Genomic DNA, 14,318 nt, shown 5'->3' with positions numbered 1-14,318 from the left:
ATGAGCTACTTGATGAAAAGGTATGTTCTGAGCTGTAATTTAAAAGACGGCATGGATCGACATTAGTAGGTGAATAAGCTTGAGTGGAGCTTGTAAAAATATGAAAGATCCTAATGTGAAGATAAAGTTGGAAATTTCAAGAGGACAATTTGGGGCTAATATTCATTTATAGGAAGAGGAATTAGGGATTGGAGCAATTTATGATGAAAAAAGTTCACTAAATTTCCTAGTTCTTTGAAATCATTTAAGAAAAGTCTTGGTAAAAACTGATAGGGAATCTGCCACTGTGGCAACAGCCCATAATTAAAATCAATGACTGACTGGCAGACTGACTGTCTGCTTCAAGTTTTGCCCAGTTCCTTTTAATAACACAGACTGTTGCACGAACAACATTGTACTGGTACACTGGTTTCTCACCTTGATCTAGTTTATTAAGGATATCGCACAACGGTGAAGTGTTTCTTCAAGTCTGGCTTTGTTCAAACCACAGATAAAAGTATGCAGCCACACAAGGAACACAGAACTGTAGCATGCAGTGCATTTCGCAATAATAATCCAAGTAAATAACAACAAAGAGCTAGTGGAGTTTTTTTTTTTTTTTTTTTTTTTTTTACAGGTGGTTTAACGTCGCACTAACGCATTGAAGGATGGGAAAGGGCTAGGATTGGGTAGGTAGCAGCTGTGTCTTTGATTATGGTACAGCACCACATTAGCCTAGTGTGAAAATGGAAAACCATGGCTAACCAACTTCACGGCTGCCAACGGTGGGATTCGAACCCACCATCTCGCGAATACAAGCTCACAGTGGATGGTTTTAAAGCCCATATGACAATGAATGCAATTCAATTCCAGATGTTTCAATATAGTAGGCCAGGTTACTGGACGTGCTGGTCTACCAAACGGCTGGAATTTGGAGATTGTACTATACTTTCAATATGTGATTTCAACTTATGCAGTGAATGATCTGTATCATGCAGAAGAATTAAGAATCTGTGAATTTAACCACATATTAAAAAAAAAAAAGCAGGTAAGTTTTTAACACACTCCAAACAGATTTCTGGATCTTTATACCAGCATTACACCAACATTCTAAAGCACCAACAGAGGATTATTAATTCTGAATGTAAAATATACTCACCTTCGGCTCGTTAGAATTAGGTAAAACTTGAGGTGGAGTACCGATTGCTCTATGGAACTGTCTTTCTGGTCATATGACAGTGTATCATGTGAGACAATAAGAGTCACATTGAAGTCATCAGTATGATTCATATCATGTGCATCTTTGTAGGTTACATACGGAGTGCTTTCTAGCCGAACAAGAACATACTCATTATCCTAAGGGAAAAGAAAATACTCTTAAGTAACCAGCACTTTATAAATCAAGGGAAGAACAATATTCTTTTTTTATAGGATTCTACTTACCAAAGAAGAATCATTCTCTTGAGCAACTGGAGCCATACAGAATACTTCCATATTATACATCTTCTCATGACTCAACAAGTAATTGAACAGCTGACGAGCCGGAGTGGTTATATTGTTCACAGTCAGGCTATCTAAAATTAAATACAACACTATAACAATGGAGATTTGAGCACAGAAATAAAGACTTTAACAAAATGTCCTGGAAAAGTTATAAAATAAGTTTGCCAAATGATTTTGAACTTGTACAGTCAAATTCTAGGAGCATTTCTTAATTACTACAGCAACTACATTAATCAAGTTTTTCCCTGTTTATATAAATGATACATAAACACTTTAATTAAATTCCTCCTACCCTCCTTATACACTATCCCAGCTGTAAGATGAGACTGCAGAAAACTGACGGGCATGTGAAAACCTAAAAATTATTTCACCTCAAATATCTTCTGACTAGTTTAAGATAGCAATATGCTGTTTCCACCGAGGTGAATAACAATAAGGGGCTCGTGAAAGAATGTGCAATACATGTCTTGTGCTTTAATAATCACCGAGGCAGCAACACCAAACTGTTTCTAAAAAATGGAACTATACTCATTTCTGTTCCAAACATAGTTGTTCGTAGGCAGACACATTCAACGATTTCCACATTCAGACATGCAGTACTGACAAAAATGAGAGTTAAATTGTGGACACGTTCAAATTTGGCGCCGTCAAGAGCGAGTAGCCCCGAGGTTAAGAAGACGAGAGCCACATGTGCCTCCTACCTCCTGTTCATGTCACGCAGGGTGACTGAATATAGAGAGTGGGTAAAATAAAACTGGTCTGGAAAATATTTATAAGACTGATGGCTTGTTAATGAACAGGAGAACTGCCCATCACAGGAATTGCTGGAAACCGTGATTTTGATGTACCAACTGGTTGCTATTACATGTCTGCACTTATCCATCTCAGCATGTTCTGTCCAGAGTATATTGCTGTGTCATTACGTGCGAGTGAGTGAGAGGAGCAGATGTGTTTAGTGACAAAATGGTGCTCACGATAAAACAACCCGTGTTCACTGTCGAGTGTTATGCGAAGCACGATTAGTAGAAAAACTGGGCAGAACTGTTTGCACACGAGTTTAAGACAGGAAGTGCTTGGGCCAAACCTCTAGCAAAGTCTGCAATGCAAAACTTAGTAGCAAAACGGCATGAAACAGGCTCTTTAGCAAATAAAACCTGTAACTATCCAAAAAGAGTTCAAACACCAGAAAACCTTGCTCGAGTAAAGGAAAGCCTGGAACGAAGTCTGACAAAATCTCAATGCCATTTGTATGTGCAAATGGGAATTAAGAGATCATCGTGTCGAAAAATGACCTCCATCTGTATCCTAACAAATTTACTGTTGTGCATGCCTTAAAGAGTCCAGACGAACCTTCGCGTGTTGAGTTCTGCCAGTGGTTCCTGAGTGAAGTGGGGTCAGGACTTTTGGATCCTCAGCTGTTCATTTCTTCAGATGAGGCCATTTCCAGCATCTCCTGTCAATCCTGCATCAGTTCTATTGTAAATATTTTCCAGGGCAGTTTTATTTTGCTCACCCAGTACAAACAACCTCTGAAACATCATCCTGCCCATGTCTTCCTCATTGATAACAAATGTGAAGCCTCAAAGCATACAAATTGGCCGCCGTAGACAGTGACTTTCTTTCAAAATTATCTTGTTTGAAATACAATGAACATATTGTGCAGGTGGTATGATTCCAACTATCATCTCTTCTGCCACCAGTTATCTGCAGTTTACAAATATCCTTGCATTTCCAGAATGTATAACATTATTTCGTTTCTGGCCAACTTTTGTGCAATTGAGTTTACCTACCCCTTAATTCATTAGTTCTGAGAGACATTATTGCTTGTTGCATTTGCTGCAACATCTTCAGAAACACTGACAGGAGTGAGTAGATTGGTGATGGTGCATACAGAGATGTGTTGCATCATAATATGGTCATCTCTTTGAACACATTACCTAAGGCACTCACTATGAGCCATATGATTGCACACCGCATGGATATCTCTCTCCTGAACAATTACATTTAAGTATTCTTTTTGTACATTCTGTAACTTTAATGACAATTATGTTGGCCTCCATACCTTCAGAGTTATACAAAAAATGATTATGTGCATCAGCTCCTCCCCCTGATATGAATATTTCTATTTGTTTTCTTAAAACAAAGTTCAATGAGCCACGCAAACCACCACGTCTGATTTAAATATTCTGAACAATGAAGACAAACGGAGGAGGAGGCACCAACATGAGGCATGAATCATACGTAGCGCTGTCTTCTTGACCTTTGGGCGACTAACACCCGACTGTGCCAAATTTTAAAATGTGTACACTTACATGCTTCTTTTCACCAGTGCCCCATGTATGACTTTGGAAATAATAACATCGCTGAATGTGGCTGCCTATGACCACCTGTGTATGTGAGAGAAATAGGTATAGTTCCATTTTTTTTTTTAAACAACTTGGTATCGCTGCCTCACTGATTATAAATGCACGGGATACATATCGCACGTCCTTTCATGTGCCCCTTATTGTTATTCACCAAGGTGAAAATTGCCTACTGCTATCTCCAACTAGTCAGAACATATCTGAGGTGATAAACTTATGTGGGTTACACTGTACACATATTTACTCTATGTGCATAATCCCCAATATAGGTGCGTAATTATGACTTGACAGAAAAAAATCAATTTCAGGTATTTTAAGAATATTTGAAGCAGTTTGTTAGAGGGATTGTTTTCAAAAGATAAATGAAATGAGAATGGTGGAATACAAGCTTGAATCTCAGTTTGTAGATTATGGCTGTGAGCAGTCTTCATATATTACACAGCATAATTAGACAAGTTATCTGAAAAGTACCAATAAATAGTAGTCACATGTATACTTTTAAGGTTAGTTCATGATATTATAAGTCATAATATTCAGGATAAATTTTATTATTTACAGATGAAGAGGACTGTTGAATGTCTGGCTCCCTAGCTGAATGATCAGCATACTTGCCTTCAGTTCAGAGGGCCCCGGGTTCAATTCCCGGCTGGGCTTGGGAACTAGGTGTTTGTGTTTGTTCCAACACATTTCTCTCCATATTCCTACAATACACCACACTACTAACCACCACAGGAACACGCAATAGTGAATACATCCCTCCACAGAGGGTTGCCATCAGAAAGGGCGTCCAGCCATAAAACCGGGCCAGATCCACATGTGCAACACAGTTCACACCCACGACCCCACCGGTGTGAGAACAAGAAATAGGACTTACGAATAACTGGTCTAAATCATACCAAATTTATAACTGTTAGGTTCTTCAGTCTGTCAAAACTAATTTATGATTAAACAGATTTATGTAGTTTATAAATTTGTTCTTGTTCATAAATTAGTTTCAACAGATTGAAGAACCTTACAATGATAAATTAAATAAACTGAAACTAAAAAGAATCATCTTCAAATATCACAAATCATACCAAATATCATGAAACTAATGTGGTTTCAATTCAACAGCAATAGGCCTACATACACAAATTACCGAACAGACAGCAAATGCTGTCTTCTCTCAAAATTCCAGTTCTTGCAGATAATATCTGTTGGACCAATTATTATTTTATATACTTTTTGCTATTTGTTTTATGTTGCACCAACACAGACAGGTCTTACAGTGATGGATAGGACAGTGCTAAGACAGCAAAGAAAATGACTGTGATCCTAATTAAGGTACAGCCTCACCATTTGCCTGGTATGAAAATGGGAAACTATGCTAAACCTCCTTCAGTGCTGTCGACAGTTGGATTCAAACCCATTATCTCCCAAATGCAAGCTCACATGTGCATGACCACAGCCATGTAACCAACTGACTAGGTAGACCAATTATAAAACCGAAGCCTCCAATCAGCAGAAGAGTACTTAGAAATGAGACTGGTTTAAATTAAAATGATTTATCTTTCTAAACATTTTACCAGGTGTATGCATAAGTCTTTCCCAGTTTCACTAAGAGATGGCACCAGCGAACAGTACGCAGCGTATGAATTTGACACGTACGTCAGTTTGTTCGTCTGACATTAATCTACCAACACACACAAGTTGAGTCCGCCAAACACTAGGATGTGTGCTGTATCGTTCAGTAATCACATCGACGTTTGTGCCTTGAAAAGAACATTTGTGGTACGCATTGCTATTCTTATTTAATCAAAAGGAAAAGGCTGTGGAAAGTCATTGTTTGCTGGTAGAAACATATGGTGAACATGCTACATCGATTAGAACATGTGAGATGTGGCTTCGACAATTTAAACATGGTGATTTCAATGTGAAAGACCATGCTTTGTGTCTGGTGAGACCAGAGCGATACAGTGTATTATGAACTCTTAGAGCCTGGCGAAACCGTTAATGCACAACGCTATCGCCAACAAATGATTGATCGAAAGACGACCAGAATGAGCCAGAAGACGTGGCAAAGTGATTTTGTTACACGACAATGCCCCGTCTCACACAGCAAAACCAGTGAAAGACACCTTGAAATCGCTTGGATGGGACATCCTTCCCCACCTGCCGTACTCCCCCGACCTGGTGCCGTCTATCAGCTCTTGTCATCAATGGGACACGCGCTTGCAGAGCAGCACTTCAGCAATTTCGAGGAAGTTGGAAAATGGCTCAATGAATGGTTTGCCACAAAAGACAAGCAGTTTTTCTGGCATGGTATTCATAACTTACCTGAAAGATGGGCAAAGTGTGTAGAAGCCGATGGCCAATATTTTGAATAAACAATAAATGAATTTCCCTTGAAAATTGCATGTTTTCTTTACCACAAAACCAGCAAAAACTTATGCACACACCTGGTGTTTCCTGTTGATATAAACATATAAGAACACTTAAATTACTTTAATTCATCAATGTTCCATAAGGCATTATTGGCCTACAGACTTGGAGGCAATTCATATTATGATCACAGCTATGAGACTTCCAGCTCTGCATTGAATCTGACCTACAGGAAATTTTCATTTCAAAAACCTCATAAGACATTGGTCAAAGATTCCAACCACAACTGTCTTAGTGAGAAGCCAGTGATTTTGTCATTTAGATATCAAATCTCTATAAGTCGTCGTCATTGTCATACTGCAATATATATATATATATACAGGGTGAAGCGTAATTCGCGCACTCGGATGTCGCAGCGCGACTCCTCACATGCCAGTAATTAAAAAAGGTCTCTTACAGATTTTCGTCTTGCGAGTATATCCGGTAGAAAACGGACGTTGAAAAGCAGCAATCTGGCAACACTGTAACCATATGTAGGGTAACTGCCGCTGTCAGCACATTCTTGTCGTGCTGTACAGTTGGTGCAGTGGGTAGAGTTTTTGGTTGGCATCCAGGAGGTCGATGGTTCGATCCTGGGTTGAGGCCCATTTTTATTTGCTAATTTCCATCTGACATTACCTACTGTAATACAGTAAGACACCGTTTCCGAGGTCACACGTATTCTACATTTACAACATTTTGTAACGCTGAAACAACAAATACCTGTTTAGACTAATAAGAAATAGCCAGCTGAAACAGGTTTCACATCTAGTAGATGAAGTGATGTGAATAAATTCACACCCACGACGTGGAAAGGGCGCCTTTCAAAGCTGACCAATGAAAATGATTGTTCGTCCATTTCTAGGATCGTAGTATGTAAGTGCAAATGGTTTCTAGAGGACCCACTGCAATCGCTGTTGACGATTAAGATGCCAGATACCATACCACCTGGACTACATTTACGAAATTAAAAACATACGCTTCAACCCAGGATCGACCACTCGACCTCCTGCATGCTAACCCAAAACTCTATCCACTGCACCTAGTGTACAGTACGACTAACTTCTGCTGACAGAGATAGTTACCCTACATGTGGTTACAGTGTTACCAGATTGCTACTCTTCAATGTCTTTTTTCTGCCGGATATACTCGCAAGACGAAATTTTGTAAGAGACATTTTTTTATTGCTGGCATATGAGGAGTCGCGCTGCGACGCCCGAGTGCGCGAATTACGCTTCACCCTGTATAAATGTGTGAATATTGGGCTTATGCCGTGTCAAGAAAATAAGGTCACATTCTTAATGTTTTGCAGAGAACTGTGCTCTGCATCCTCAGAAGAAATCTCGACTGTCCACGAGAAAGGCTTCTTAAACAATGACACTTTGAATTTGGACGTTATAATAGAAGTGGAAATGGTACGTTCATTCGCCACCAGATGGCTCGCAGGACATGGCACAATGCTAGCGGAAGCTGACCGAACCATCACAATCTGTCTAATCTTCCGCTTCAAACGCTAGTGTTGTGCCACGTCCTGGGGACCATCTGGTGGCGAATGAACGTACCATTTCCACTTCTATTATAACGTCCAAATTCAAAGTAACATTGTTTAAGAAGCCTTTCTCGTGGACAGTCGAGATTTCTTCTGAGGATGCAGAGTACAGTTCTCTGCAAAACGTTAAGAATTTCACCTAATTTTCTTGACACAGCATAAGCCCAAAAGCCTATACTGTATCATGTCTTTTTTTTTGCTCTACATCGCACTGACACATATAGGTCTTATGGCGACGATAGGATAGGAAAAGCCAGGAGTTGGAAAGAGGCGTCTGTGGCCTTAATTAAGGTACAGCCCCAGCATTTGCCTGGTGTAAAAATGGGAAACCACGGAAAACCATCTTCAAGGCTGCCAACAGTGGGATTCGAACCCACTATCTCGTGGATGCAAGCTCACAGCCGCGTGCCCTTGACCACATGGCCAACACACCCGGTATTATTATTGTTGTTGTTGTTGTTGTGAAAAGTCTGTTCGAAGAAAAAATAATCACTTTTAACTCCACATTTAATATAATGTCTAAACAATTGTTGTTAAAATTAAAGTCTCTGGATATTCTGTTATTCACATCGTAATGTTAAAGTTTAAGTCAAGTTCACTGGGAAAAATCACTATTATGGATTCTAGCACACATGTAAATGTTAGTTATACAAGTCTTATCATCACCTTCTTCAATGTTTATAAGTTCCTCAATGAGGTTCAACTTACTGAAGTTTATAAGTACCGTAACGCCGGAATTAGTCTATGTTCCACAACTCATACATCACTTAGGCATAATCTCGCCTGCAGGTTGACTCCGTATCATGCGGAAAACCAACACTGTTGTGTTGCCTGTGTGATCTAAAGTGACAGGACGAAGAGTTATGGCCTTTTATACAGATCTAGCTCTGACGTAATGTTTTATAAAATCTTGAATATTTCCATAATCCCTTGATCGATTTTGGAGAAATTAACACGAGGAGATGTTTATAATGTTCACTATAAGATGCCATTGTTTCTGAATCAATACCTCAATTGGTTTAGGATATAGAAAGTTCCATGTTTGAATGTTTCCATATCGTATGATGCAACCTGTTCTGGATACTGTGCTGGCTGTGTGATGATGAAGTTAGCATTGTGCGGATTGACTACTTGCTCCTGTGAGACTTTGTTAGAATGAGCTCTGAAAATAAACTTGCTAATACTTTATAAATTATTTAGGACATATTTTATTTAAGAAATACTTAATGTACAGTCAATTCCGGTACAATACTGTACCAGGAAAAGTTATTGGGCACAAGAGCATGGGAAGGATCTCAGGTAGTGTACGGTCTTTCCGGAGCAGGTACAGAGAAAGAACTTTTGCAGGGCAAATAATAGATGGTATTAACATTTTTCTGATAAATTTATTAATGATTAGAAGAAAAATCACGCTGCTTCTATTATTCATTCAAATACACTAAAGATTGTCTTGAAAGTAAATCTTCCATTAACATGTTCAGATTGAAATCAAATTGCAGAATTTTAAATGTTGTTAAGATTGAACAAAATATAATCTTCGTTGCATATATCCACTTGATGTTTGTAAAATGTCCAGAATGAATTATTGTTCTCAATAACTTCAGTTAAATAAACCCTAAAGTTCAATTAAATTTTCACTCTTGGATTCAAATTAAATAAAATTTAAAATAAACGCTTTGTTCATAAACCTTAAGTTTAAATTACTTCATCAACTGACTAAGATCTCAAAGTTCAAATTAAATATTTAATCTTTCAATCACTTCTGTGCAATCCTAAAGTCTGTCTAAGTCATTATAGATTAAATATGATTTCAAATTACACTTGATTCAGAAATCCTGAAGTCCTTTAAATCAATTAAGCATGATTTCAAATTACACTTGCTTCAGAAAAATCCTAAAGTCCAATTAAGTCATAATAGAATGATTTCAAATTACACTTGCTTCAGAAATATCCTAAAGTCTTTTTAAATCGTTATAAATAGAATGACCTACAGGTCTGTTAATTTACTTCCTATGGTTTCTCTAGGTAGTAGAATTGAAATTCACATGACCAAAATATTTTTATGGATTAGGCACTTGCACTTGACTAACGTAGCACTAGAGTATTGTGGTTGATAGAGTTTCTTGGCAATAAATTAGTTAATGTGTTGGTGCAATATAATGAGATTATTCACCCAAGAAAGATTGTAAAATACACTTATATCACCTGAATTCAGCAACAGGAACGGTTGAAATGCGGCTCCGCAGTTCGGTGGCTGGAACTCTCACGATGATCGGTCTGAGGTTGAACTCAGCACCAACAGCGGCGAACCACATTTCATCCCTCGATGTTAGCACGTATTACCCCTCGATGTTACCACGTATCATCCCTCGATGTCACCACATATCTCCAACGATGTAGCCTGTCCCACGCTGGATTCGATGTTTAAAATAATACGAGGTTTCGACACTTTAACAAGATTTCCGGTGTTTGTCAGAGAGAAAATGGACACACGGGAAAGTTCAACTGGCACGATAATACAAGACGTAGCATTGTCAATTAAGAGTAATTAGTTGTATTTTACACTTAGATGAGTTTGAAAGCATAGTTCATACTTGCACTTTATAATGCAGCAGTTAACATGTGACCCAAAATAACACAGTCTTTTAGCACAGTCTGAAACACAAGTCAGGTCTCTGTGGAAAATATTTAAGATAAAAATGAAATCACTTCTTAAGTTACAAATTTTTAATGCACAGTTTTTAAATGCACAGTTCATATAGCATGGAAGTGAACACTGGGCACAGTTCTGAATATTCAAAAATCACATAGTAAGTTCAGCATGAATATTAGGGTCACAGTCAATGGAAATTCATGCGTAAATTCAGTTCACATGATGTATGCGAGAGTCTCTAAAATTCTAGAATTCGCTTATTAAGTAGATTATCTGTGTGAATTAACCTAACAAAGTCCATATTTCCTATTACCGACATAAAATGTCCTTAAGGTTCAGTCTCTTTTCTAATGATACTGTTTAAACCTTCACAAAATATGTGAAAATTGACCACATTTAATCTTACTAATCACTGAGTATTTGACTAGCATAACACCTTGAACAGTTCAAAATCATATTTACAGACAAAACACACATCGAAATGTCTCAAAATTCATGAGTTTGTCAACAGTCATAAGTTTAAATTATCGCGCACAGTCCTTCCAATGTTCTTATCACAGTACGTGATAGTGACAGAGTTCAAATACACCTTGAACATAGTTAAGTCTACAATGCGCTGTAAATTGACAAGTCTAGCACTTGTATTAAATTCAACCTGAATACATCTTCAAAATCACAAGTTCACAACTTGGTAGAAAAATTCTTAAGTCTTGTAACACGAAGCTCAATTTTGAAGTGCTTTAAAATATTTCACACGTTCACGACGCAGTTGAAATTTCTAATTATTGTGGTCTCGCACAATGAAATTCTAAGTATTACGGCACGATTCACTTTAACTTCACGTAATGTGATGCAGCATGGTTGAGTTGCGAATTTCAACCGCATATACCTGTCAAGACGTTGACCTTATATACCCCGCTGTGGGCTGGCTCACTGCGCCAAACGACAGAAAAGTGGTTTTGTACAACAATAAAAAATTAAATGGCGTATGGCTTTTAGTGCCGGGAGTGTCCGAGGACAAGTTCGGCTCGGCAGGTGCAGGTCTTTTGAGGTGACTCCCGTAGGCGACCTGCGCATCGTGATGAGGATGAAATGATGATGAAGACGACACATACACCCAGACCCCGTGCCAGCGAAATTAACCAATTAAGTTTAAAATTCCTGACCCTGCCGGGAATCGAACCCGCGACCCCTGTGACCTAACCATTTAGCCATGGAGCCGGACTTCGTACGACAAACTTCTACCTTCAATATCTTCAAAGTTACTGGATGGATTAATCCCAAATTGTGGCTATTATTCTTTCAAAATGTGGGCTTCGCGTTGGTGTAGCTCTCATTTCTGTATCTTAAGCCATTCAAAAGTTACGGAAATATTTCCAGAGTATTCCATAGGGGAAGTCGAGAACATGTGGCGATTACGTCAATCGGCCTGTTCCCCTCTTGCACTCTCTCTCTCACTCCTGCAGCAAGCAGCGGAATCCAGAACTTTCATTCATACAGCTGTTTCAGACGCTAAAGCTGAGCAGTTCTTTAATAAATAATGACTTAGAAAAATGATGTGCCAAGCCATATGCCTTCCTGGTACAATATATATATGTTGTTTCTTAAAATTATGAAATCAGAATGTATCAGCTAACATACTATGAATAAATGCATAAGGTTAGTTCATTATTCATGAAAAAGAGTGCTTACAGTGGATTACGCCTTCTCGTATGTATATGACACCAATCTCTGTGAACAGTGTTATGAAAATAAGGTTGTAGGGACAGTTGATCTACACATTTGAGTGAGTTTTAAAGACGAATACATAATAGCACCTTCTGGTTAATTGAGGAAAGCAACGAGAAACTACTCCTCTCTTAATTTTTCTAATAGGCCTCTTCAGTAATGCAAGAGATTTCTATGATAGCTGATACTGGAACTACTGGGGATCCATTCTCTCTTCAGGATGAGGATGAATCATTATCATCATTATAATAGAACAAAAAATGCATAATGTAACTCACAGCACCAGAGGAGGGCGTCATTACTGTGATTTACAGGCTATAATATCTGGTTTCATAGAAAGGAAAAGAAATGTACAAAATCAAAGAGACTTCATGCACATTCGTTTAATATTGTACGTACTGTATGTTATGAACATATCAGTTATATTTGAGGTAATAACTAAAAAATACACATTGCAATTAAGAACACTTATAAACAACTGGAATAAACATAACACTGTGCACTTTATTTTGGGAAAGGAAAGTAGCCTATCCATTGTTATTTTCAGTAAGAAAGCTGTCAATTGTAGTTTGTTTCTTAACATGAAGAGACATTTTGAAAACTTTTTCCTGTCATCTCTTCAAAAACAAAACAAAACTCAAATCCAAATGTTTAAACATAGTATGCCAGTTGGAGAAAAAAAAAAAAAGGCCAGATTATTGTACATGTCAGACTACTGAATGACTGGATTATGGAGATTGTACTGTATTAAACAAAATCTGAAGCTCTCAATTTCTCATATGTAAACACAGAATTATGACAGAATAAAATTAAATACAACATGAGAAAGCACTCCAACAGAACAAATAAAATGACATTACAAAACAAAAAATATCTATACCTGCATAGACCAGATTTCTGGCAAAATTTGGTGCTTTGGAGTAGTATTTGAGGAAGTCATCAAGAAAGTTTATCAGATGATAACCCTGCTTCAAAGATGCTTGGCTTCCGGAGACATAGGCACTGATGCTCCGTAAATGGAAGTCATACGTAAAAGAGTGCAGGTGCATCAGAATCTTGATTTTATCACATTCGTCCAGAAACGAGAGGGTAAACTGAAATAAGAAACATTAACTGAACAACAGTACATCAAGAATATAAGCCAATAATTATCACAGCTGAGTTTAGGGAAAATCATTTTGAAGGCACTGAGGAATTAATTTGGAGACTGCCAATCAACCAAGTGGTTAAAATGATTCCATTGTCAATAAAAAGTTCTGCTCTGAAGATATAGCTCAAGCTACATCAATCAATAACTCTGTTTTACTGGTTTAATCCTGGACATTTCACTTTACACAAATCCAGTTTTTTAGGTGTTTTCAAGATGGTAGTATCCTGAGCACAAATATTACTTACCAGTACTGACCTTGGCATCTGAAGTTTACCTGCAAGAAGATTGACAATTTTCTCTAATGATCATCTTCGATTTTCACTTTGGAACAATATTTGCCATGTCTGATTATTAACTAACACAAAGTTTAAATTAACAGTCAAGTGCAAGTAATGAAAATAAATAAGTCACAAATCAAGTTATACACTGCCTGACAAAAGAATGAGCACCCAGAAGGAGTGGTTGAAAGTGAATGAAACTACATATGCTGAAAGATCATGTGCCTGTACTGAACTAATTACAATATGGAATGAAAGAGACAGGCCATTGGCAGTTACAGGTGGAATGTTAGCGTCAGGTCAGTATGGTGTCGCACCCCCCTGGCCGCAATGCGTGCCCTTATGCAGTTCGGAAGGGTGTCAAACAGCCTTTGGAACCTCTCCTGAGGCAAGTTTGTCCTCAGTTGTTGCAAATTGTCACCGGTGATGAGAAGTTCATAACATGGTTGGAATAATTTAATTCTTGTCATTATGCTAAAAATTTGTCGTGGAATCGTCATTGAAAAAACTAAGGACCTCTCAGACATTTTCAAAGAATTCAATTAAATATTTGTTTTTTGTTTGGTTCTATATTTATGTACATTTTTGCTAAAATCGCCATCGCAAGAATTAAGACATCTGCGACAAAGTTGATGAAATATGTGTTTTATTTGTTGTGAATTTAAAGAATTTTCAGGGCTCACAGGAGAGACAGTTGATATTTATTTAATCATTA

At 37.9% G+C, this 14,318-nt stretch overlaps 1 protein-coding gene across 1 annotated transcript in view; it reads right to left on the bottom strand.

Annotated features, from left to right (window-relative positions):
* The window catches only part of LOC136863623 (KICSTOR complex protein SZT2), an 874,751-nt gene that overhangs the window by 80,046 nt on the left and 780,387 nt on the right, over positions 1–14,318 (bottom strand). Inside the window, 3 exon segments of the mRNA XM_068226020.1 lie at positions 1,139–1,335; positions 1,423–1,553; positions 13,056–13,269. Coding sequence (XP_068082121.1) covers positions 1,139–1,335; positions 1,423–1,553; positions 13,056–13,269 — 542 coding nt within the window.

Source organism: Anabrus simplex, chromosome 2, assembly GCF_040414725.1.
Source record: "Anabrus simplex isolate iqAnaSimp1 chromosome 2, ASM4041472v1, whole genome shotgun sequence".
NCBI classification, from domain to species: domain Eukaryota; kingdom Metazoa; phylum Arthropoda; class Insecta; order Orthoptera; family Tettigoniidae; genus Anabrus; species Anabrus simplex.
This window is presented reverse-complemented; position numbering and strand designations above follow the sequence as displayed.